The sequence below is a fragment of the Larus michahellis genome, chromosome 9 (genome assembly GCF_964199755.1).
Source record: "Larus michahellis chromosome 9, bLarMic1.1, whole genome shotgun sequence".
In the NCBI taxonomy this organism is placed as follows: Eukaryota; Metazoa; Chordata; class Aves; order Charadriiformes; family Laridae; genus Larus; species Larus michahellis.
Window position 1 is genome coordinate 15,943,758 of NC_133904.1, and position 27,043 is coordinate 15,970,800.

Below are 27,043 nucleotides of genomic sequence, written 5' to 3' on the forward strand. Positions count from 1 at the left end.
TAAAAGCAGTAACATTCCTGCCAAATTACAAAATGTCTTTTTGGAGTTCAGGTTTGTGTTTGGGAAGGGGAAGAAGCTGTTAGTCAAGGTCTTCCACTTTGTATTCTTTGTTAGATTTTAAGGTGTCCATGCTCATTTTTGCCTTTGGACCATTCTAGTTAAAATAACTCAAAAACATCCTCAGGGAGTTTGTGTCTCTGTAGCCAATGTGAAGAATAAACAAATATAAGTTTAATTTTAACTTACACTAAATCTATTTGTGCATAATACTGGTAAACGTAATGGTTACTGTCACAGTTTATTTCACATCTTAAAGCCTTTGTGTCACAGAGTGACTATAACAAGGTAAATGGCTGTGAAACACAAGAGTTTGGTCTTGCTTTTGGGTAATAGATAATTCGATCACTTATTTGGAAACAGAAGTATTTTGTGTTTGATGTAAAAACCAGAAGAGGCAGCTGTTGAAGTATATTATCTTCAATAGCAAGGATGGATATCTGTCAGGGCAAAACCCTCCCCTGATCACAGAGCTGTGCTTGGCTTCTGTCATCTTTGTATCGTACTGATTACTGGTGTTAAAATTATTTCCTTGTATGTATAGTAGGGGAACAGAATATTAATAGGCAAGACTCACTTGAAAGTCATAAAAGAGCAGTTTATCTTTTCTGAAGCAGAATTTCTTGGCAGGACCGAAGTTATTGAACCAGTGAAGATATAGCTGACTCAATTTAGTCATAGTATTAAACAAAGTTGTAATTAAATATGAAGATCAAAATATGTTCTATGATTTTTCTGAAAATGCTACAAGCTTTGTGTTTCTGTGATGTGAAAAATGAAACGATAATAGCTTTAGATGACGTGGATAGTTTTTACATGCACTTTAAAGTAAAAGGGAAAAAAAAAGAGGAAATAGCCGATTTTGAGAAAGATGGATGATGATAGCACTCATATTCTGTGACTGTTCAGCTGAAAACCCTTACTGTATGTTTACATTTTAGCTTTTCCAAGTAACAACTGATCATTGTGTCAATGAGATACGATAACTGAAGATCATGGAGACTAAATCAAAGTTGAGTTTACAACTTCATTTTTGGGTTTAATTTATGCATTTGTTTTGCTTCATTTTTTTCCATAAATCTGTATGGTTTGGTTGAAATGTTTCATAATATCCAGCAGTAAATTTTTGGGAGCGTGACAGTACTACTGTTTTGATTACTGTACCTTTGAGTATTTTATCATTCTCTTTTAGCAGGATGTGAATGTTTCTACTAACCACTATTTCCAGAAATCCTGACAGGTTTTACACTGGTGCTTTTGAAGGGGTTTGTTAATGTTCTTTCACAAAATTGATTTTAAGATGTAGAGTTAAAAAGTGACTGGTGAGAGTACATGGAAAATTGGACCCAAGAATTTAGAAATGGTCTTTCTTGCATATCAATGTAACACAAAGACGGCCAGGAAAAGCTAATGTATTCTGAGCTTTCCTTGATTTCAGTTTGGCTGTTCTACAAAATTAATTCACTTTAGTAAAAGTCCACTAATGTTTTTACTAACAAATACTTTTTACTTTTTTCCTTCAAATTGTATCAGTGAAGCCTACAACCAATCAATAATCTGACAAAATAAAACTACCTCACTTAATGTAAAGTTTTATAGCAAATACCTATTTTTTATTATGCGTAGGTATTTTTATAGTTTTCTTGTGATAAAAAAGCTATAGGCATTGACCTGTTTTTTTTTCGCTGTTGGCATATTGCCCAAAAAAGTGAAGAAATGTGTGGGATACACACTTTTCTTGTGCTGTAATGGCAGTTTGAGTATCTTTCCTCATCTAACATAGCTTTAAGGGGTGCACTTTTTTACATATACAGCAATAGAGACTTACTAAAAGCGGTGCATGGCAGGCTCTGACATCCCATTTGTGATGTGGACCATCTATTTACTAGCTTGGTTTACTTCTCATCTTAAGCCTGAAAGCAGAATTAGAAACTTTTTGTATCTTTAATTTACCTTAATTAATCATGGAGACAATTGCCTTAGATAACGCACTGCTTGGTAAAGTAGGTGGTGTTGGTTGGGCTCTGCCTAGTTAAAGAGCTGGCATGGAGCAGGGAGAGGGCTTTAACTAATGATGTTGCAGCACCTCAGTTGAGAGACACATTCCCATGGGCTTAATAGTGGGAAAATAGGGGGGTTTTGAGTTTAATGTCATCTGACCTGAAACGGCGTGTTCAAGAGAGGTGGACTGAAATTTAATTGGAAAAATTAGTGACCTGACACCATCTAACACTGAGAGCAAAAAAAGTATCCACTGCCATGAGCTTTCATTGCTGCGGCTATAGGACGAGACTTGCATAAGCATGGAACACAGTGGGAAATCCATCTTCTCCCAGTTCCTACCTGCATGCAGACATGATGCAGAATACCTTTTCTCCCTCAAACTAATCTTTCAGTGCACTTCTGATGGTTCTCCTTAGAAATATTTCCAATGCTGCTTTCTGTATCTGAAGTAGACCGTGACTACAGATATAGGAAGCACCTTGTCTTCTGTGCTTGTAAAGCAGCGTGTGTCTACAGCTGTCTATGAGTAATAACCTGAGCGGCCTCCTGGGGAAGCAGTAACAATTGAAGTTGTTACTTAGCTATTGTTTTGTTTTGCTCTTTTTATTAGCCGCTATTTTAGTAGGTGTTGTCAGCAGGGGTTGAGAGAGAAAAACAAGTGACTCTTCCTTTGGTCTGAGGAGAAAATTCAGTTTGTTTGCGCAAGATGCCATTGTCTCCTAAATGCGGTCAACTGAAAGGAACTGGCCTCTGTGCCATCAACAGGTCTCTTAGACTAGTGCTGATAACAGTATGAACCTCACACACCAAATCTAGCTTTAGGCAAAGGCTTCAGAATAATGGAAAACTGTGGCTTTAGGAGCTTTAGAAAGTAATTTCCACAAAATCAGAACAACAGTGGCAAAGGACTGGTATGAAATCTGGGTCATGCCCAGTTTCTCTGGTCATACCTGCTTGTGCTGGTAACAGGGAGAGATTTAAAGCAAAGGTTCTTGCATGGCTCTATGACCAGCAGAAATCCCACAATATAAGGAAGATTGTCTTCTGTTCCGTATAGAACAGGATTAAGATGCAATGCTTCTGGTGCGGCTAACTTTAATTTTCATGAACATTTGTAAATAACTTCTTTCATTCCCTAGGTATAAAAGGAAAATGCCCTTCTTTTTCAAGGAGAAATAACTGAACAAATAAGACCTTCAAGAAACTAGCAAATGGGCAACGTATTTTTGGGTGTAGTTGAAGTTGCCTGGAGCAAAGGCCTTTGAATACAAATTCTTAAAAGCCACGTTAGTATACGTGTAGCATCTTTATATAAATGATCATAATTGAATGGGATGACAGTTAATCCATGGATTAAGGCACTTTGTGACTATGTATAGGTATTCAATTGTTACTGAATAATAAAATGAAACATGTTTTCTTCCTGAAGTATCTAGGGCTTTTTCCTCCTCTTCCCATCCCCATTGGACTGAATGTCTTTGTTTTATTTTTCTTCACAGATTGAAATGCTAAGGAAGAAAGTAAAAGAAAAGGAATTATTTATAATACAGCTTTTAGAAAAAATCTCTTTCTTAGAATGTGAGGTAAGGCATTACCTGTTAAGTTTATATTGTTGTGATTATGTTATGAAATGTAATAAAATTTGAATTGATGGCACCTGATATTATCTGGATGCGTGTTTACTATATGCATTTGCTGTTCTTCAGTATGGAATTCAAAATTATGACACCAGTCTCATGAGGAATGTATGTAATACAAAATCTCAATATTCATGCTAAGTTTCTTAACATAGAATCTTATAGCAGTATTATAATTACTTAAAACAGAAGCTTCTGAATAAAACTGTTGGTTTAATTTAATTTTTTCACAGAAGTAAGGATTCCTTTATTTTCTCAATAAATACTTCTACATTACTTCTTGTGGGGATGAGCCAATGTGCAATTTTATTTCCTTGTTTAATTAACATAATTTAAATAAAGTAAACTTGTGATGAAAATCACTGTTTTCCAGAATAAAGAATTACAAGATAAATTGGACTACTTAATGGAAAACCATCCAAAGACCAATATAGAAACCAGAGATACTGGTGTAGAATGTGATCTTCCATACAGGTATTTACTTTTTCTGCTTCTTCATCAAAAACTTCTTCATAATGTCCCTTATTGGTGCTGTATTAGTAAACCATTGTGCTGCTAAACCCTTAGAGTGGACTGTGGAGTTTTGTAAAATTTTCCTAAGTTTTAAAGAGCACACCTACTGGGTGTAGTGTACTTCCATGACTTACGGAGTAGGATTTTTTTTTTTTTTTTTAAAGATGCAAACATATTGCAAACTCCTGGGGAGTACTTATTTGCAGTAATGTGATTTAAGCAGGGAGCAAAACTAGAAGTCAAGAGAACTGATTTTGTGAAATATGGCAAATATTGACGAAACGTGTCTGCTGGCAGCGCAGCAGAAGACAATGGAGACCTCTACCCTGAGGCTGGTTAATGCTGGCTTCATGCGAGCTTTATTCTTTGCGTTCCGGGAGACACCTCCAGGAGCATTTTAAAGGGCAGGTAACACCAACAGTAACAGCTGGGGGCTGCAGCCATTTCTGAAGATATCCTAGCCCTAGGTGGAAGATTGCCAAGTAAGGAGCACAGTAATGTTACCACTTCTGCACTGGAGTGGTTGTCTCTGATTTGTGGTGGCCAGTGGCTCTGTAGCCTGGCTTCGTAAAGATCCAGGTCTTGTGCCCCCCCTTTCTTCTCCTCCTCCTCCCTGTTCTCTGCCCCGAGCACTGCAGCAGGGCTGCACTGAGCCCTGGGAGCAAGGCTGTGGACTTGCACTTGAATCTTGTCCCCAACAAGTCGCCACAGGGAAGGGCAAAACACAAACCAAAATAGTAAGGTAAGGACATTGCATGTTACTTTTACTATCAAGAAGTAAACTTGTTCATCTTAACTGGCCTGCAAATTGAATCATTTAGTTTGAGGAATGTAAATTAGCATATGAAATCAGGAAGCTGCAATACAAACTAAAATTTATTCCCATTTAAAAAATATGCTAATTTAATTAAAATATGCCTACAGCATATTTTAATGGCATGAGTTTTGAAACCTCAAATCTGGTGTTTTTCACTCAGGGTGCCAACAGAAAGCTATTCTTTTTGTCCTCTCTGTATGTAACCACAGCCCCTACTTATCTGATATTTTTCCTACTTTTGAGATTTATCTCTATGCAGAAATTTACCTCTATGCAGTTCAGATTTTACGGAATTAGATCTCACAATTGTGTTCTTAAATGTAATATTGCTGCCTTTATTGTTGCAGGATCCTTAGTCCTAGTAGCTGTATTGGACATTCCAATATGAGCTCCAGCAGATGCCTGCATGTAAACTTGGCAGTATCTGCTACGGTTTTTATCAAATATTCTTTGTGGCATTATAGAAAGGAAATATGAAACATATCAAATACACTGAATAGTTTAATTTTAGCCTGTCAGTATCAATACCAAGGCACAAGTTCATTGCTGTGGCATTTCCAGCCCAGCTGTCTGATACTCTGACATTAACTCTGTAAGCTTTTTCTTCTCTCCTTAACAGTACAAGTACTGAGAACAGAAGATCTCCCGAAAGTGCAAGGCCGGTGAGGACATACACCCCGTTCAAGAGAGTGTTGGAATTTAGCACAAAGAACAGTACATCTTGAGCATTCAAGTCAACGTGCTTTCTAAATATGAGCAATTATCTTGCGCCTTTGCAGCTTGATTAGATAAATTTTTATCAAGTCATAGAGAAGAACAGCAGCATGGAGTCTTGCTAAATTTATCCTGAAAGCAGCTTTTTAGTGACTTCGTATCTGAAGTTACTACTGACATTAACTGTGAGGGGGATATGGAAGAAGTGGGATGAGTGGAACAGCAGTCAACATTGCTTCTTTAGAAGCTATCTAGTGCAATGTGTCATTTCAAATGCCTGTAAGGAAGGAGTTGTATAGCTATACAGGTTTGGTTTTTTTCTTCGATTGTGTTGTAATTCTGTTTGTGTAATGAAGCTCTAATGTATTTTATTTTCACTACTACTAGAAGCAGCATCTGAAACTATGCTGGCAGAGGGCATTACTCTGAAAGCTCCCCCTTTGTCCGTGTGGGAAGTGTGAGGGCTGTTCACGCCTGTCGGAGACCTGGTGTACTTGAGGGCTCCCTTCACCTGGCACAAGTTCACTTGTAGCCAGCACTCTTTTGCTGGGAGGGAGAGATGCAACTGGGCTGTTTCAAACACTTCCCTCAACGCGTGCAGATGAATGTCGTGTTTGTGCTCAAAACAGTAGCCGATAGAACAGATTATAATGGATTTTACTTTGTTGGACTGAGGCACTGGTTTGCACTTCCTCAGTCATGGGACAGAGTGACTATTGGTGATACATTGAATAGTAATTGTGTAGGAAAATCCCTGTCACTTCTTTTTATTTACTTTTCCATTTTCATTAAACAGAATCTTGCCTATAGCAACCTGCAGCAGTCCCTGCAATTCCTACAGCAGTAGCAATCCTGAATCAGGATTTTGATTTTTGAGTACTCTTTTCTCCTTTTTTTTTTTCTTTCTTTTTTCTGCAAAGCACTTAAAATCTTATCCTTGACTTCAAAGTACCAGCAGGAATGACTGTATCTAGTACTGAACTTATTTAAATATATATATATAGGGTATTTTTTTACATCTTATTTTGATCTCCCAGTCTTAGTGAGCTAAAATAAATGATGAATATTTTCTTGTAGTTCTATTAACATGAATGAAGGGCATTTTTTTTTATTACAGTAACTACTATAGAAAACACACAAGTTAACGTTTTGTATGATTAATATTGTTCTTGCAATGAATGTCAATCCCAGGAGGTACTCACCTTGCCACAGGGCTTCAAAAAGTGATTGCTTTTATCTCCAGTCTAATGCAAGTTCTTATATTCAGTACTGTCTGTTCAAATTAAGTATACTCTGTAGAGTTGTATTGAAAATAATAATATTGACTTCATAATCCAAATCTTATTCTTGCATTATTTAAGGGGTTTCTGAATTTGTCAGAGAACTTTGTTGATTCTGTTGCCGCGCTGTTGAACTACTAAATAAAGAAGCCTGTATTGGAGGATGGATTGAAGGATGTTTTGATGTGGTACAGGTATCTTGCAGGAACATGAATCGCTTGATATAATCAAAGCATATACAAAATAAAATAGGAAGCTCAAACTTCTCAAGCTTTTGTGCTCAGATCATCCTCTGTTTGCACACAAGCTATTTTGGTTGTCTCCTGAGAACTTAAAATGGTCATTCTTTCTAAAAAGTCAAACACAATATTATGGATTGTATTATGCACAAAATCCAATAAGTAATTGCAATCAAAGCCATTAACAAAAAGGTAAATTATCTACTGTGTGAAGGAAGCCCGTAATCTTCACTGGTATAGAAGTAGCAAACATTAACAGCTGCTCAATATTTCTTTTAAAAAAAATAATAAAAAATACATTGTGAGTTTTAATAGCTTTAGAAGGAGGCTCTGTTTACTTTGCATGTGATGAGGGAGTGCAAAAGATCTCATAGATAGCGAAAGGGCAAAGAAAACCCTCCAGCTGTTACATTAGTAAATGAGCATAATGCCACACATTTTCTTAAACAGCTTCTCCCAAGAAGAGGTGCAAAACCTCTAGAGTGGGAAAGGGCTTGCAGAGAAGGTCCCTGAGAATAAAGGCTGCTCCCTGTAACAGTCCTCGGACAAAGCACTCTCTCATTATGCAGAGGAATTAATTGTCTTGTACCTGAACACCAAAGACACGGGAACAGCTGACGCATGCAGAAGCTGTAGTCTGAACAGTGCATGGTGCATTTTTGATTGAAGTTTCAATGCTTGAGTGAATTTGGGAGACTGAGTTGTTTGAACAAAGTTCCCAAAAACCAGTTAATTTGATCAGTAACTAAATGAATCATGGTTATGAACGACTAAGATCATGAAGTGAAACTTTAAAAGAGAGTACATTTAAATTGGAAGTGTATGTTGATGAACCCAAAAGATGATGGGTAATGACCCAGCTCAAATTTCAGGGATAAGCTGTGTACTTGTGTAATCATATCCCCCTCTAGTGGCTGATAACAGCGAATATTTGGACAGTATCTCTTTTTGAAGAGAAAGACGCTACTCCCAGCTGGCCGTGTTAATGTCTGTTAGGGATGCAGCTTTCGTTCATTACGTTATGCCTTTTAGCATTTTTTGTGCCCAAATAGTCCCTTCAAACTTAAGATGTATGGATGAAGGTGATATTTATAGATAAAAGGAAATGCATGTTGCTGTAAAAGACATTAACTGACAACTTCAAATAAGTAAACATACTTTATCCTTCTGGTTTTAGCCAGAATTCAGAAAACAGAACCAGATGACTGTGAGGCGCTCAGTGAATGGCAGGAGAGGGCAGGATGAAGTACCGAAATGCTGCTTTGACACAGACTTCAAAAGGAAGTTCTTTCTACTTTTAATACGCTCCTGAGGATCTCCTCTGAAAATACTGCAAGCTGTTTTAACTCTGAGACTTGCAAAATGATGATCCTCTGCTGAAGACTTTACTAAGAGTGCAGCAAGGCGTTGAATTTTTCCTGCAAAAATTTTCTGTATAAATTCTGTCTTGACTATTTGATGAAATATGATATTTTTTTCTAAACCAAATAAGGATGAAGTCTATGCTATAGTTTAAAAGCATTTTGACATTGCAATAAGCCGAATGGCCATCGTTTGGTTGGACTACTAGTCTAAATTTGGTAAGTGTGAAGAACAGGAGAGGAACAGTATTTATATAATTGTTACATGAAAATGAGGAGCTTTCCAGTCAAATGAGCAGCAATGTAAATTAGCATAGATAATAACAAACCTGACTGAGAATACTGTATCACTTCAGTATAAATTTTGTCAATTTGAGATTGGGTTAATTAGTACTATAACATTAGTAACTAGTAAAATTTCTGTAAACATCAATAAAAGCCATATAGATAGCTCCCAGAAAGTGCATTAAATATAAGTCAATTGTATGACTACATTTGTACCATGATAAGTATTCTTTTGTGATTTGTTCCAGATACTCTGGAAAGTATTTTGGGATACAGTTTTCATATATGCTGTATAAATAATGTAGTTATGTTGTATGCTTTTAATACATCCTGTATGTAGGACTTGAAAAGGATAAATTGCAATAAATACTGTATTTAAACTTTCTATTCTCTTGTGTTAACATTCATTTAGAAATAAACTTACCTTAAAACCTTGCAAACTGTAATGCTACACAGTCTTGTTTGTTCAAAAACATGTAGGAAGGCAAAAGTGGTTCCTCTGGAGCCTTGGTGTTCTTGTCGGTGTTTCCTTTGGCAGACAGGCTCTTGAGAACAGGAAGACACTCCCTTGCTAAAGACTAAAGACTCTTCTCAAAGCCAAGTAACAAAAGTAGATGAACCCTTTTATGAAATAAAGAACTATTGACTTGCACAGGATAAACAAGAACTGGGCAGCACAGCTCTTGCAAAAAAAACCCGGCAACTTCAGATCTCACAGATAACATCTGACTGCATCTGGGATGATGCTCTCCAGGCTTCAGCATGATGAGATTGGGATGACCGTGGCCCATCTTTTTTGCAGTATATATCCACTCACTGAATAGAGATTTAGCTTTAAGACTGTCACAATGAAACAATCTACACGTCAACTAAACAAGAAGAGGTCATGCAACATAGCAATCGCAGTGTTACTGGTTTGCAGTGCTCAGCTGAAGAATGTGACGTTTTTCACTTGAGTAATGCTTCCCTGCGTACGTGTATTCGGTACCGATTGCCAAAAGGACCTCATAAAATCGTGTTGAGATCAGCAATGCTCAGTGCTGAACCTACAACATAAGCTCTGGGAGTTGGATGCTAATGCTTTTTGGAGAGGTTTTGAATCCTTGTTTTGACATCTGAAGACTTTTAGACATGGACAGAGCAAATAGAGAAGAAGTAAGTTCTCTCCACATTGTTAAGGCTGTAATTCTGTACAGGAAATCCCCGCTCCACAGAATAGAGACGTACATGCTGAGAGTTTCATTCCACTTACATTTTATTTCATTCTCATTCAGTACCTGGGGCTATTTGCATGTGTAAAAGAAAAATGTGCTTAAGAGACCTGATGTGTTAAGACCCTTCCAGCCCTACCTCATGCACTAGAACATGGAAGAAACACAGGAAAACAAGGTGATAGCAGCCATCTACAACGTAAGGTATGTGGAAATTTTCAAAAGATAAAGGGACTTGGATTAAAGAGAAAATATGCAGAAGTCAACATCTATGATGTTAGAATATTCTGTAAAAGTGTGTGTGGTGTGTAGGCATACTACAATAATCTGACAGTTGCTTCCCATATGTAAAAAAGTATGTTGATAGGTATCAGCATGTATAGGATTGCTTTTGAAGTGTTTCAGGCTTTTTTTAAAGAAATAAGGGAGGAGTTATTCTCTTTAAAATAAGAAAATAAAATGAATTATTAAAGAGGTGTATTGTGCTAATTGAAAAGTGGGGTTTCCTTTAAGTGAAATTAAAATTACTGATTTTGATTCCAAATATTCATACCATTTTTTCTGTTATTTTGGGGATGGTTTATTTTGTATGTGAGGCTTGACACCTCCTGCCCCTCAATATTTCCACGTAGGAGCACAGAAACTGTAAAAGTAGTTTTTCCTCCCCCTCAAAACCTACATTCTATAGTCCCTTTTGCCCCTTTTCCTAGTAAAAATAAGTAACATTTATATATTTATAAAGTTGAAGAAAGGAGAAAAGGACAACGGAAATGATACCTTTAACAGCAAAGAAGCAAGAGTGTTAGTTTTACTTTTAATACCAATTTTGGGCAGTCTCAGGTATTTCTGATAGGAGATTTCTCCACCTGAAAAAATTCAGCCAGTTGTATTTCATGGCCACCTCTCACCGAGTGTCATATGATGTCATATGATGACAATGTCATATGATGACAATGTATCAGCTTAGTAATAACTGGCATCGATAAAACAGAAATACTAGAAGTTCATATGTCTGTTGCAATGTTCCTTGTAACTGGCGTAATCTATTTTTAAAATCTATGCTAGAATAAGTTACTTAGTTATTTGGATAGCTTTCTTTTTAGCCATGCTATATACGAAGGTGAATGCTCCTGGGTCACACCTTGCTTTCTGTTGTTTTCTTTTTTTTTTAATGTGATTTATTCTTTTTTTGTTAGTACACATGATTTTCTTCGTCATTGTCATTCTAATAATTTCATTTTCTTGTAGAAATAATACTAAATTGCGTAGTAATTCCAGCCATGCTATTGCAGAATAAATTATATTTAACTGTAGATATCTAATGACAGAAAACAGACTGACTGGGAACAATATCTAGTAATAGCTCGTGAGATAATGCACTAAGTGAGAAATATCAGAAAGCCCATTATGTAAGAAACAATTAAAACCCCCGTTTTGTTATATGCTTAGTTCATATGAATGCTGATCAAAATATTCAAGAAAGTGATAGAAAATAAAGCCTCTAATCAAAAAGGCCAAGAATGTGCTGAAGGAAAACGATAAAAATATGAATGTGCACTGCAAATAATGACAGTGTATTGGTCTCCCAAAAGAAGCAAGAGCAAAGTCTGAAGACTAAACTTGCAGTAGGTATTGCTGGATGGTGATTACTCATGTGCAGAGTGTGGCTAGTGAGGATTTTCCTACACACCTGTATTTTGCCCCAGGGCAAACAGTGCCTAAGTATGTAATTTTCCTCAGTCCCACAAGTGCTCCATACTTCTGCTCTTTGACTGAGAAAGCTTAAATCTATTTTTCTTCCTCACATTTCTATCCAAATTGATACTACGTAGACTGCATTGTACCTATATGCTGCCCATCTGTCCATAAACAAAAATTTATTTGTTCTGGCACATTCCGAATTTCAGTTATTTGTTCATCATTCTGAAACTGTGTGTTACCTGTAAACAGACTATGGTATTTCAAAACTTAACACACCCGAACTGTAAAGATGAACAATATTCCTTCCCAGTGACCTTGGACAAATACAGACTTGGTAAATGGTATTCCTAGCGAGGGTACAGAATGATCAGTTGTGATTCCCAGCAGTCATGCTATTAGGACTTTATTACCTTAACATTACCTTAACTTTTTGCTCTGTTTTTCTGTGTTTATGCAGTTTAGCACGTAAGCTGAAACCCGTTGTCAATACCGGCATTACTTATCTGTACGTGTAATAACAGCAGTTGAGCTGAGATCAACTATCATCATGTAAGTGCAGAGTGGTGGTCTAATGGGACCATTCCTTCTAGACTCTCGCTTCCATGCAGGCAGAAGCGGTGCTCTGTTTCCATGCCCAGCCTTCCCCCGTTCTCTGATCTGCACAGGAGAAGAGGCTAAAAAGCAAGATAAAGCTTTCCTTCTTGCAAGATGTAGAAATGTTACATAGGTGGCATAGATGGCGTAACTTAAGCCTGCATTACAGAGGCAGCAATTCAGAGAATTTGTGTCCTTGAACAGCGGGTGATCTCCTGGTGAGAAAAACTGACGGTGATTTCCTCTTCCTTGAACTCTTAGGGAAGACTCCCTGGGGGATTTTCCACAGGAGATGATCCAGGTTGTGCATAACAGACAGTGAAATGGTCTCTTCAACTACTCACTTGGCTTTTCTCACCCCGATCGTGGTATTTTTTTCCATGGGTAGCTGCCTACTTGATTAATCTCATTTCCCCTGGCCCTCAGCCCTCCCATTCACCCTCCAGCTGAGCAAACAAAGGGGCGGGCAGCCATTTTAAAGCGCTTCCTCCTCCAGTCCCTCCGGGGTAGGCCCTCTGCTCATCCTGTTCGTAAAACAACTGTTTTAACAGTCTCTGAGAAATGCACCTCTTTACTAGTGCTTGGATTGAGAAACCTCCACTGGGATCAACTTAAAAGGGCTGACATCCACCACCTGGGAACTGCCACTCTGCTAACGACATGATTGCTACTAGGAGTTGACTTACCAAAGCTCAGGGCACTTGTATCAGTTGGGAGAATTTGGAGTAAGCAGGCCAATGTTATATACTACAGTCTGAATTTCTACGTGCAGTCTCTGTATCATACATAAACATGTTAAAAAATAAATGCCATGTAAAGAAAACTTTAACAAATCTCTGAAAGTTAAAGCTTGAGTCCTAAGTAGGAATTGATGCTCTGTTAAAGCTGCTCAAACACACGGAAACGGCGTGGGTATTGACAATGAAAACACAAAATAATACGTAAGAAACACTTAAGCTTTCTGCAGCTTTTTGAGCATACCAAGAGTGCTGAGCTCAGCCACAGCTGCCTGCCTCTGCTCTGCACAACTTCTCACGCCCAGGCTACTGTGAAATATGTTTCTTGAGTACTAAGATAATTTCCATACCCAGGATTTTGTGACAGCGGGACGGATGCTGACCGTGACCAAGGTGTGGGGGAGCGCCATGGCACCAGGCCCACGCTGAAGGGGAGGCCGGTGGGGGCTCCTTCCTGCCCTACACTACGGCTGCCTAAGCCGACAGAAAACAAACGTCTGAGTTATTTTGGGCTTGTGTGGATGTATCCAAACGAGTCCCCAGCGCTGGGACTGATCCCCGCCTCGCCCCGCTCTCCCCGGGAGGTTTCTCCCGCGGCCCTCCCTAAGGAGAAGCGGCGGGAGAGGCGAGAGGCGACCGGCCTTCGCGTTCCCACGCGGTCAGGCCCTGCCGCCTTGCCGTCGCTTCCGGTAAGATGGCGGCCCGCAGGGAGCTGCGGAAGCGGCGCCGGCGGCGCCGGGCCCGGGCGGCTGCCCCGGTGAGAGGCAGCGCGGGGCGGCATGGCAGCAGCGGGTGGCGGCGGCGGCGGCCTGCGGGGCCGGAGCCTCCCCGAGCTGCGGGAGATGCTGAGGCGGCAGGAGCGGCTGCTGGCGGACCGGTGAGGACAGGCGGAGCGCGGGCGCCGAGGAGCGGGTCAGGCCTCCCGCCGGCTTCGCGGGACGCGGCAGCGGCCAAACCTCTTCCTCTGGTTTAAGTCCTTTCGGGGGTCGATGAACCTGCGTGTACCTCGCAGGGGCTCCCGGCACTTGCCACAGTAGCGGGGTTTTGTGGAGGTGAGGGGCTCCTCCCTCAGGGCCTCCTCCCTCAGGGCCTCCCCGCGGGCCCTGTCCCCGCCCGGCCGCCCTGGAGCCCCTCTGTCCCTGTGGAACCGCGCAGCGCTCTCCTGCCCGGGCTGCCAAGGTCACAGCCAGGGAATAGCCTCTAAGTTATACGCATCTGGGTGGTGGTACAGCCTGTGGGCACGTACAGTAACAACTCTGTGGTTGGTTCTGGGAATCATAGAATCACAGAATGTGTTGGGTTGGAAGGGACCTGTAAAGGCCATGTAGTCCAACCCCCCTGCAGTGAGCAGGGACACCTTCAACTAGATCAGGCTGCTCAGAGCCTCATCCAGCCTGGCCTTGAATGTCACCAGGAATGGGGCCTCCACCCCCTCTCTGGGCAACCTGGGCCAATGTCTCACCACCCTCAGTGTAAAGAACTTCTTCCTAATGTCTAACCTAAACCCACCCTGCTCTAGTTTAAAACCATTGCCCCTCGTCCTGTCGCTACATGCCCTTGCAAACAGCCCCTCCCCAGCTTCCCTGTAGGCCCCCTTCAGGTACAGGAAGGCCGCAATAAGGTCTCCCCAGAGCCTTCTCTTCTCCAGGCTGAACAACCCCAGCTCTCTCAGCCTGTCCTCATAGCACAGGTGCTCCAGCCCTTTGATCATTTTTGTGGCCCCTCGCTGGACCTGCCCCAACAGGTCCATGTCCTACTTGTGCTGAGGGCTCCAGAGCTGGACACACAGAGAAAAATCTGGATGCAGGCAGAAAAATCTGTGCACTCCGCTTTGATGAAGATTCTAAACGATATTTGCACACTGCACTTTTCAGAGCAGCAGCTATATCTTTGAGCAGAGAAAAAAGTGATAGCTGCTTTATCACAGCGTACATCTGAGACTGCAAGTGCTTTGCATCTTACCACTTTTCAGAAGTCTAGTATGTAAATAAAAAACTTAATGTTAGAATGAGAAACCTGCCACAGTAACTATTATAATGAAACAGTTCTGTATCTCAGATTGAAGCAGGATTGTTTATACCCCTTTAAATCATTATGTCTTTTTGTCTTAGGAAATTCATTGCTAGGCTTCCAGATAAGGGTAAGAAGATCTCCGATTTTGCTGAAAAGCTGACACTTGCCATTTTACAAGAGGAAGAATTAGCGAGGACGGCTGAGCTATTGTCTGCTGTCAGGTTGGAGTTTCAGGGGAAACAGGAGGAGATTATTACAAGCAAGCAGCAAGTTATCCTAAACGAGGACACGCTAAGCAATGAAGATTCCACAGTCTTTAATGAAAACTCTAATATTAAAGAAATTTTTGAGATTTCTTCCCAAAGGCAGGCGGCAGAATGTGTTGAGCAAGATGCCACAAATACAGCTCTGGAAAATGAAAGGACTCAGAGGAAAAATGATGAAGTAAAGACTGTTACAAAAGATCAGAATCTTTCTTGTGAAGTCATCTCCAAGTCAGCCACAAGCAGTCATCTGAAAAACGATCAGCAGGTGTTTCAGAGCAATACTAAGGATGGTACAGAAAGAACAGCTGCTTTGGACAGCAGTAAAGATGCGTTGGTTGATGCCTTTCAAAAAGTTACAATTGTAGATGGGGATAGTAGTGAAAAAGTATTGGAAAAACACCAGAATGTGGCTAAACATAAGGGCAATATCTTTGGAAGCCTGCACCCGAAGACACCACATTATATTGAAGTTCTAGAGTCTAGAGCCAAGAACCCAGTCATTAAAAAAAGCAAATTTAAAACAAATGTGTAAGTATTATGGAATAGAAAAACCTTTTGTCAAATAATTTACTTGTATAAAATTAGAAATGATACAGAACAAGCCTGGTGGGTCTATTTTCTTGTGACGATTAAAAAGATTTGAAGTTATATGACGTGTGAGGTTAATACGTTGGCACTTTAGCATTAAGTACCACAGAATCTCAGTATGGAGCGGTAGTCTGATTCCACCCATTTGAAGCAATTGTCATGAATCTTCATAGAATTTCATTGCTTAGGCTACAAAACAAACAATTGGCAAAACTTTCTTGTGGATTGATTCTAGAACTTGTAGAACTTTAATAGCACGTAGGCTTTTTCTTTTCCTGCACCTCTAGAAAAATTGCAATTCACGTTTTCTGTACCAATAGCAGTAGCAGTTTACATTTCATGTGACTCCCGAAACATTGCTGTTGCATGTTTGCCAATTAATTGGCATACCTTTTTTTGGTTCATTATGAGGAGTAACTTGGGATATTGCCTCTCTGCAGAGAAATCTTTTTAATTTCTCCAAGCACTGCTTATTTTTTAATCATTTATGTTGTCATAACACTTCAGATTTCATTTCAGCTCTTAGATATTGAAAAGAACAAGTTTTGGAACTGAAGTTTTTCAACCTAGTGCGGCAAATTTGGGTCACAGCTTTTATGTTTTCTCTCTTCCAGATTATCAGGAGAGCAGAGTGGATCATCGCATGGTTCCTCATCCAGTCAGTCACCTGGGGGATCTGGCTCTCCAATTACTACTGAAGAAAGACGACTTAGAGATAAGAAACATTTGAATGACATAACAGCAGCTCGGCTGCCACCGCTTCACCATTCCCCAGCTAAGCTGTTATCCATAGAGGAATCCATAGCAATTCAGATACAGCAAAAAGAAGCTTATGAGGTACGAATTTAAGATTTGGTGTGAAAAGTAATTATATAATTTGGAACACTCCTGGAAAAAAAAAGCATAAAGGGATCTTTTCATACTGATGAGTTTGATGATGAAGTTGAGATGGGCAGACTTTGAGGAAAGGCACGTTTTCTTATATTTGATTGTTTAATGATATAATTAAATAATGTATGAATCCTTTCTGAAACTGTTATGCCGGCACTAAACAAAATCTAGTGTTATTCTTGATGTGTTGATTCGCTAACCTTATTGCACTCACTTCACCTCTGACTAGAAATGTAAATGTTTACTTTGCCTATTGGTCTTTAAAGAGCTTTTGGCCCTTTCATTAGTGAAGGCCTATCAGTATTTGCTGTTCTTAAATTATGCAGGTGTCTGCATTTGGCTTTATTTATGCTGTGCCTGAAGAATTCAAGTTCTCAATTTCTTCAAATTCTGTTGTAATGGATTTTGATTTTTGACCTTCCAGTTAGTGCCAAGCTAATGTTTTAATTAGACACTATTGTAAAAGTGTTTGTTGTTGCTTATTGTTTTAAAAGTGCATGCTAATTTAGTCATCTTTGCACTTTAAAGTGCTGAGGTTGCTGGAAGACAAGCATTGCTATTGTTACATGGCTACTGTGCACAGCTGCTCTCTTACGTGGGCTGATTTTGTTCTGTTAAAGCTGTCATTGGTGTATCACAGGTGAGGACTGACACATGGGGAGTTGCAACTCTTATAAAAAGGTCTTGAAATATTAATAGCACAGCTATGTCTGAGTGTGAAAAGAAACCTGAAGTTTCTCTGCTAGTTACTGAAACTTCTACTTAAGCCTGCTGTGCAATTACTAATATTATTATGTCAAGTTTATACTTTAGTCTGTTTTTTCATGACCAGGATAAAAATGACAAATGAACACTTTTTCTAACTTGTGTCCTGTTTTTTTCTCTTTTATATAGGAAATGCAAGCTAAGCTTGCAGCACAGAAGCTTGCAGAGAGATTGAATATAAAAATGCTCAGGTTTGAACCAGAGGGAGAGGCCTCAATGCAATACAGAGAAGTGAGAGATGAAGATTATTTTTCAGCAGAGGACTGAATGCAAGAAGGGATGTCTGAGGTTGAGCCACGTAACTGATCTTTATACAGTACTTCTTAAAACCCAAACCTGGATATTGAGAATGCTTGATCTAATAAATTTTTTTCTTAAAATTTTAACATTACAGTTATGGGAAAGGTTCAATATTAACTTCATAAATATAAATTTTATTAAGTGGCAACCCTGGTGTTACCTGGGGACTGCTTTTTGAGCACCCAAGTTAATCAGTTAGTCCTTGTGGAACGTCCCATAGTTTTCAGCTACAGCGAAGTGAGCTCTTTGGAGGCTATGGTAAGTCAGCTGTAAGAGAAGGTTTCTTCTGAACAGAAGTGTGGTTGCAAAGGGCATTGGCGCACTCGTCCATAAAGTAGGCTAAGGTGCCTGTGAACTGCCTGCATGTATGAAAGCTCTTGTCTTGTATAAATGTGAGATACTTTTATCTGTTTAAGATTATCTTGCTTTTACCATACCGTGAGAATACATCCCCAGACAGCTACAATAAACGCGTGAAAGGCAGTAAGTTAGCTTCTTATCTCATGAGAACTTCTTTCTGTACCTGCACCTTAAAATAACACTTTCTGCGCTTATGTTGTAAATAGATTAAGAATTTCAAGTTATTTTGTAACTCAAATTCTGTTTGGGATTTAAGGGACTGCCATTTCATTTGTGGTGATTACTGCAAAGCACATCAAGAGATCAAGTTCATCTGAAGACTTTTAATATTTTTATTAAAGGTCTGGTGTTCTTCCATATTTTTGTACACCACTTTCGTACTTTGGAATACTATTTTTTCATAGTCTGATCCTGTAAATTAAGAGATCTGGTTTTCTTGGAGAAAATGTTTTGTGTATTTTGCAGTTTTAGCTGTTCTTTGAAGATAAAAAAATGATCTTCCTTATAATAACATTTTCTGCCTTTTAATGTGAGTTTTGAAAGATAAGGAACACACCTGAGAAGTATTTCACAATGATATTCCAGCCCTAGTATGAGTTCAGTTCTAAAAAACAAACCTCAGAGATTCCTCATATAGCGTGGTAATGCTTGTTTTCCAAGCTGCTGCAGCAGCAGTGTGTGCAGGGCAGCTGCGTGTGCAAGGCTCGCCCTGGCCGTGTACATATTCCTGCAGGAATGGTGTCTCTGGAAACTCCAGATGTGAGTCATTCAGAAAGCTGCATGATACCATCTAGAAATGGGGATGAAAGTTTCTGCCGCTTCTTGAGCGCATGTAGCACTTTACTAGCAGGCAGTAACTCTCCCCCACGTGCCCCACGAGCTCTCCCGCGCAATCCCTGTGGCACAGTCCATACCCTGGCAATGCACTTTCACAGGTGGAACTGCTGCTAAGCTATCATGTGGTATTTTTTGATTAGGTCATCTGTGATGCCTCTTTCCCTTACCCTTTCCTCTCACAGGTTTCTTGTTCTCCTTGTTCATTGGCTTCTCATCAGCTGTCTGCTCTTCCTTTTCCCTCAGAAGACTTATCTCCTGTCACTAAAGCAAATTCATATATTGCACCCCTGCATCATGCATTCCCTTTCATAGGACGTAGCACTGCTTGTGTCTGCATTTAACTTCTGCCATGCGTCATGCATCCTCCCGCCATTGCTGTCTTCTGCCGCTTTCTGTAACTCCATATAAATACCAGCTGTGCATCTGGGCACCTTCTGTGTACCTCAGTCACTTGCATATCTCACAGAGACCTGAATGTCTTTGTGTTTTTGCCACAGCTGCTCTCCTACTGAGGCTATCCTTTCTTCTTTCCTATTTTGGTTTCAGACTGTGCAGGTGTTTGCCACTTCTGGGCTTTATATCCTCCTTTTTACCACCCATCCTTCCAGCTTCTCACAGTCACTTGTCTTTATCAGTGCTATTTTTTGGGACATTTTCAGTCATGACCCATCTGATCCGCAGGGCATTGCTGCCCTCAGCGTCTTCCTTCACAGGCCAGTGGGGCGCTCTTCTCTTGTGGATGCGGTTCGTCTCTCAGACCACCATCATGCAGCTGGGTCTTGTCATCAGTCCTGCCATTATTTCAGTCTCTTGTACTGCTTAAGGACGAGAGGCCTCAGAAATGCATTGGCTTTCTCTTTGCTGTTGCATGAAGCACAAGCTACCACTTCCAGGCCTGTTTGCTTCTCTCCCCCTCATTAAGATCATCACCATTGTCCCTGTACTGACTGTGCTGTCACACTTTTTAAGTTCTTTAAGCTTTTCTGTGCTAACAGAATTTACAAAAGCTACACAGTTAAGAATTTGTTTGCTAGATTACTGAAATCTAGCTCAACATAGGCTTCTGCTGACCACTGTCTTATGCTAACTAAAATTATGCTCTTTCCTTGTGCTTTTAAGGCTTACTTTTGCTCTCTAAATTTTGTGAAGCAGAGGCAATTTTCCTGATCTGTATTTTGATAGGATTCAACATGTTGGGACTTTGCCAAAGTGGATCCCCTGAATGGGCGAACTTCACCCTTAAGGGAAAAAAAATAAAAAAAACCACTCTAGTAACAGGTGAGGTGCATTATATATTTGTTACGCAATTAGCAACTGTTCAGCTCAGTGCTGGGGTAGTCCTCATGGAAGAGTGTGCTGCGTGAATACAAAACCAAGATTAAGGTATGAATTTTAAGGTATTGCCAAAGGGTTTGTATTCTGCAAAGCTTTCATGGGGCTTGTTGGTCCTAGGTTCTGAGCACAGGTACGTACTTTGAATGAAGATTTTGTGAGTGATAAGAAAGCAAAGAGACTGGTATAAAGAGAGTTCCATGTTAAGGAGGGTGTACAATCCAGAAGTTTGTAAAAGGAAAGAGAATAAGAGGATGAATCGTGGAATGGTTTAGTCATACTGAATTAAGTTTCTGATCGAGCATGGTGTTTCTGTTGTACATTTCACTGTTCTCCAGTTCCAGAACACTTCAAAATGTACATGGAGAATTGAGGAGCTTGCTCTCTATTTTGGGAGTGGACTGTTAAGCCAGTTTTAGTGGAGTGGGCTGTTAAGCCAGAAGAAAATAAAGAATTGATAATATGTTTCTGAAGTTCTGTGTGTGAATAATGTTTTGTTTTGACCATGTAAAGTTTGCAGTCAAATTTTGGGAAAACTAGAACCTTTTGCTTCAGGGCTCCACAAGGAAAACGTTGGAGGTGGGGTTGGGAAACAATTGCTATGCAGAGAAAGAAAACTTTTGGGAATGCAAATGGATGAGAAAAGATCTGTGAGACCTAAAGCTGGGCGATCCTGCAGGTCTGAAAGATGGCACAGAGACAGAGCTTAAATGGTATGTGGCAAGTCTGAGAGCTGTTGCACGTGAGGCAGGTAACAGCAGTAGCAACTGTAGTCCCTTGATTTTTGTATTGTTTGGAGTACCTGATCCCCGAACTGCACAGAGTTTCTGTTCACAGCTGTAACCTTTCCAGAGAGAGGGAACATGCAATCTGGTTTGCCAGCTGTGGTGGTGGCATGATCTAGAGGATTTAACAGCCTGAAAATTTTTGTTAAGTATTTGGGAAATCACATTTGAAAGAAGACCTAAATGTTGCTGTACTTAATTATTTTGGGGGACTGTAAGTAACTAAGGGTAGAAAAGATGCATAAGCTTTTCCTGGTTTTCAGAGTTAGACCAAGCTGACAGGCCAGCAGTTCTGTTAGTAGTTTTCCATCTGGTGGCTTGTGAACTGCTTCTTAGGGCCAGGGGATCAAAAAAAAAGTCAGTGATGGTAAGCTGCAAGTTCCTGTGTGGAGGAAACAGGGCCTGCAAATTGAGAGAATTTCAAAACCATGGCTTTGTGCTGGGGAGTTTCTGAACCTACCACAGGGACGCGGTATCAGGAGTCAGGGAAAAGAATATTCAGATGCTACAGCCCGATGAATCGAAACTTGATCGGAAAGCCATGGCAAAAGCTGGTCGTGCTCCAGGAGCAGCCCCGGGCAGTAGTTCGGGGGTTTCTGTATGGAACTTGCAGACAATTCCCATATCGCAGACACACCACAAGCTGGCAGCCTTTAGCAGTCTCGCAGAGGAGGTAGGACCTGACTAGCCTGAGTCGTTGGTGGAGATCTGTCTGTCTGGTCGTTTTGTGCATCTCCGTTGCAGAGCCAGTTCCCTGCATCCAGGAGGCTGACTGCAATCTCAGTTGTGTACCACTCTGGGTTTTGCCAGTGAAAATGACCTGTCGTGGGACCCTGTTCAGAACATTTTTAGCCTAATTTGAGTAGCATCTGTCTTATCATCTGCCTTTAGCGAGTTAGCGCCTGCAAGGAGTATCCTTGGGTCAGGGGAATTGCAATGAATTCTTGGCCTTTTATATCAAATGAATGGCATAAAGGGGACAGGGAATGGGAGTCCTGTGTTGGAAGAAGCTGTGCCCTACCCTGTAGATTCTGCTGTTGGAGAAGGTGGCTTTTGTCTGTTTTGCCAGCCTTGCTTCTTTTTCAGAGCAGTATAAGAGGGAAGCGTAATTTCTCCAAAGTGCCTTGTAAGGACAAATATTTCAGGGAGTAGGTCTTGCATGGTGTGGTCTTGTTCCAGGGAGGTGCTAACTGAACTGTATTTTTCCTGAGTTTGTGGTTCATGTTTTGTTGCAAGTCCACTGCTCTTAGGGTGGTATGTGTGGAGATCACCGCTGAGATTTCCTGGTTTCCTAATGTTTGTTTTTGCGTTGTGAACTCCCACGTTCTGAGAGGGAAAGGGAAGTAGAAAAGACAGCTGCGTGAAAACAACATTTATTTTGCTGTGGTATTTTTTTTTATTTTTCAGTAAGCTAATGATTGTGTTTTATTCTCACACTTCTGCAGTGCTGTGTCACTGCTGACATTGTGGCAGGCAAATGTTAGCTGACTGTAGTCCAAACATTTTACACTTATGTTGACTTTCCATGGGATACGAGTGCTTAACTCCATTTGACTCCTTTGTAAATACTGTAATTATTATTCCATATGTATGCAAAGCTTTAGAGGCGTTTACTCATCTCTTGTTTAAGGCAACTGTTTTGATTATTTGGTTATTAAGATTTTATTAAATTGGCGCTTGATTTGGTGAAGCATGAAAGCATGTATTGAAGTCACAGCTTTATTCCTCTAGGAACATTTAAGTGCAAGAGCTCTGTTGAACTGGGATATTGGCTCTGCGATTTGTTTAATCTCTGTGTGCAAGGGAATATGTGAATAAGAGTTGCAAACCAATTACTGAATGTGAGGAGACGACACAAACGAGCACAATGAAATGTGTGTGGGAAGCAAATTGATTTTCAACTTGCTAGAATCATTGAACTAAGTATTATCTTTTAATCATCCAAATATGCGTCAACGCATCCTCCGGCAGTAAGTATAAGAGAGATTTCTTGACCGGGAAATTTGTAAGAATTTGTACTAAGTGACACCCTCATTGCTTTTCTTCCAGGTTTGATATTGGGGACCATAATTGTGTCATGCACGAATTGGCACATCTCCACTGAAGTCATGAGGGAGATAAGTGGGGCCATGATACTTAATGAACATATTCATATTTCCTCCCTCCATCCACACAGCTGGTATTAATGTAGTTTCTTATTAGATTAAGGCAGTGATATAATTTGGCAAGGAGTTGCAGTCCAAGGTTTTGCTGAGTCTCTGAAGCTGAGCGCTTGGTAGAAGATATTCTTTGTACACTTCTGAATAGAAATTTCAGTTGCAAAACTTCTGTCCATGTTTTCCTTCTGTTATTTTGGTGGGGTTTTTTTTGTGTTGTTGTTTGGGGTTTTGTTTTTGTTTTTATTTTTTTTCTGAAAAATGGTTTCTCAGTTGTTACTTGATGCTAGTAACATATACATTTAATTTATTCAGAAATCAGTGAGACAGTGGTGGGAGTACTGTGGCTCTGCTTATAACAGCACGTGAATTCCTGCATCCATCTCTGAATTGAAGCTATCACCTGCACTGCCTTCCCAGTGCATGCAGGTTGCGTGCAACCTGTGTTGCAATGAGCACAAATCCTGTGGCAAAACTTGAGATACTGCAAGAAGCTGTGTGATTTTGTTACTGTGCACACAGAATCGCAACTGAATCTGGAGGTACAGTGACACCATTTGTATAAGAACTCAGTGAAGGAGAGTGACTCTCAGCAAGGCTGAATGCTCAGCTGTTAGGGCTTTGTCTGGTAGGTGGATGCGCCTTCCCAAACTGACAGTGGGGGAAGAGAAGTAAATTGCATAATCAATGAGATTTACATTTCCAAGTCATTTAGACCATTATCCATCGAAGTTGCAAGGTGTCAGTCTCCTACTGATTGATTAGAACTAAAAGGGGTAACATTCCTCAAGAAGAGAGGAACCCGGTGTATTTGGGTACTAACACGAAAATATGAAGTGACATTGGCATTATTTTCTCCAGCCGTTTTATATCTCTACTTCCATTTATATTGAGTTAGCATCGATTTTCTTCTGTTTTCTTACAATCTTTAAAAATTCTTCCAGAATTTACCTACAAACCAAATGAACCAACTGATTTTGGGCAACAGAAATATATATATAAAAAAATAAATGAGTTGTGTTAGCCAACTATTTGCATTTGAACACAGGAAATCTTCAGAGACTGTGTGATAGACTCTTTCTGTTTAAAAGTCACTGTTACGAGTGTCCTGTGTTGTCTCCTGGTTACTATAAAAGTCTCAATGTAATTGTGATTTCCAGAGTTACAGATCCATCAATTCCATTTGTAATTATGTGTGAAATTACTTTGTCATTGGCTTTCCCCCTGCTTTTTCCTGAAGGGGGGAAAAAAACCCTAAAACAGATTCACAAAATCTTCATTATATGCAAGAATATTTTCTTTACTGGCCCAAGTTATTTCATATTGGTTAGAAGTTCTTATTCCCTGGTTTCAGATGTATTTCTCTGAGCTGCTTAAAATTGGCATCGTACTGATTGTAGTACTGCTTAAATGATAGCTGATGATAAATATTATCCTTGCGCAGACATTGGGCATCATCATATGTCATGTCTGCAGACCAGTTTTTTGCCTGCATGGCAGATTTTTGTGGCTGTGAGCCAGGAATTTTAATGAAAGAAAACATCAAAGATGCAGAAGAAATGAGAATATTAGTCAAGGAAGATACACAGTGATGCTCTCTGATAACCCCTGGTAATTGACATTAGAACTATGTGGGAGCAACTTAAATAAACATCTGGACACTGAGTTTAGACATTTCCAGTGACAAAACCCAGACAGATCTTCTGGACTTGCAATAATAAATATTTCAGCGCAGTCCACATGAATCAACTTAGAATTCTGTTTTCAATTATTCTAGTTTTATAAATATATCATAGTTAATTATTCAGGGATAGAATTTCTTTTGAAGATTAAGGAATTTGATGTTTGCTTCATTCACATAAAGTTCCATTTTTTATTTATACCAAATTTACTTCTGTTTGTACAAAAACAATAGTGCAAGCTTGCCAAGAGCCATTAAAGCAGAATGCAACTGAACTTTTCCTGGGGTGGAAGGGCCTTTTCTGAAAATCCTGGCAGTGCACTGTAATTCATTCCAGCTATGGTAACCACTGAAATTGTGCTGAAAAGAAAATTATAAATAATAATTTTTAAAGGTATTCTCAATATTTTTAAAAAGTTTTCCTTATCTTTTTTATTTTTGGTAACATGGTAGTGCTAAGAACATGGTATCCCTTACAGACAGTGAAGAGATGTTTATGTGTACCAAAGTATTTAAGAGAGGTAGCAATGAAGCTACAAGACTGAATGAAACACCGGGTGCAGTCCAGATCTGGTTCTGATATTACAACTGTGATAAGGGAACGGCTAGTAAAAGCATGCTCAGTTTTTATGCAACTTTTATGTTCCTTAGAAAAGCCTCTAGTGTGGGCTATAATTGCAAAATCACCTATTTCAGAAAGAATGAATCATGTCTCTGACGATGCAGGGTTATTTACACATTATATTAAAATGACTACCTTCATGCTTTTTTAAAATTTTATTATTATTATTTTAAGACAGTCTGTATCTTTGTTGCCAGGGGCCCTGGACAAACTGAGGGATTCTTCTGAAGAGTATTCAAGATTCAGTAATCTCCATTGCCACTTTCAGTTTAATTTATGCTTCCCCACAGCCCAGGCTGTCAACATCAGCACATGTTCCTACAGTTTGCTACCTTGGCTGTCACTAGCAGGAGCACTAGTGTAAGCTAGCTGCCCACGTTGTTGAGCTACTTGGTTGAGTTATGCTATACCAACAGGTTAAGAAGGTTTTAGGGAACTGCTGTGTTAGCCTGACCTACAGGTCATTATCCCTTTCAGAAGTGGACGAGGCAAAATTGTGTTTGAGTACGATTCGGAAAGTCCCTTCTATGCTAGCTGTCAAAATTGTTGCATCCCGAGTCAGGCTTGGGTTCATACAGCAGTTCAGGTTAGAAGGGACCTCAGGAGTGCTTTTGGCCAACCTCCTGCACAAAGCAGTCAGCTGTGAGGCCAGTTGAGGTTGCTCAGGGCTTTAATCCAGTCTGGTATTGAAAACCTCCGAGGATGGAGACTACACAGCCTCCCGGGGCAACCTGTTCCTATGTGTGACTGTCATCCTGAGGGGGAAAAGTTTTTCTTTAAACCCAGTCTGAAACTCTCTTGTTTCAGCTTGTGCCTGGCTCTGTCTTTTGATGACCTCCTCGTAGGTACTGGAGGGCTGCTGTTCAGTCCCCTTGAAGTCTTCCCTTCTCCAGGCTGAACAGGTACACCGCTGGCTGGTGCAGCTCGCTCTTTAACAAGACCCCCAGGGCCTTTTCAGCCGGGCTGCTCCCCAGCTTGTTGTCATTTCTGGGCAAATCATAGGCAAGCATATTAGGAAGCTGCAGGCTGACAAGTGTATTGTATTATTCAGTTCTGTCACAGCTCTCCCAGATCAATAAAATATGTTTTCTGCTTTCATGTTTTGGAGAAAAAAAATAAATGTAACCTAGCCTGGTTATTCTGATCTGAGCCTATCTAAAACTTCAACGTTAATTAAAAAAAGGCAATTTGTGCTTTGTAACCCTTTCTACGTACTATAAAAATGATGGATAAGGCAGCACAGTGCAAACTATAAATCAGCCTTGAGTCTGATAATCTAATAAGAGCATCTCTTCCA

At 40.0% G+C, this 27,043-nt stretch overlaps 1 protein-coding gene across 1 annotated transcript in view; it reads left to right on the forward strand.

The window, feature by feature from the left end:
• The window catches only part of MYZAP (myocardial zonula adherens protein), a 63,706-nt gene extending 40,718 nt beyond the window's left edge, over positions 1-22,988 (forward strand). The window contains exons 12-16 of the mRNA XM_074601594.1: positions 3,561-3,644; positions 4,072-4,172; positions 15,262-15,957; positions 16,632-16,854; positions 17,803-22,988. Of these exons, the coding sequence (XP_074457695.1) occupies positions 3,561-3,644; positions 4,072-4,172; positions 15,262-15,957; positions 16,632-16,854; positions 17,803-17,940 (1,242 nt within the window). The 3' untranslated portion in view covers positions 17,941-22,988. The remainder of the gene's footprint in view (positions 1-3,560; positions 3,645-4,071; positions 4,173-15,261; positions 15,958-16,631; positions 16,855-17,802) is intronic.
• The last annotated feature ends 4,055 nt before the right edge of the window (positions 22,989-27,043 follow it).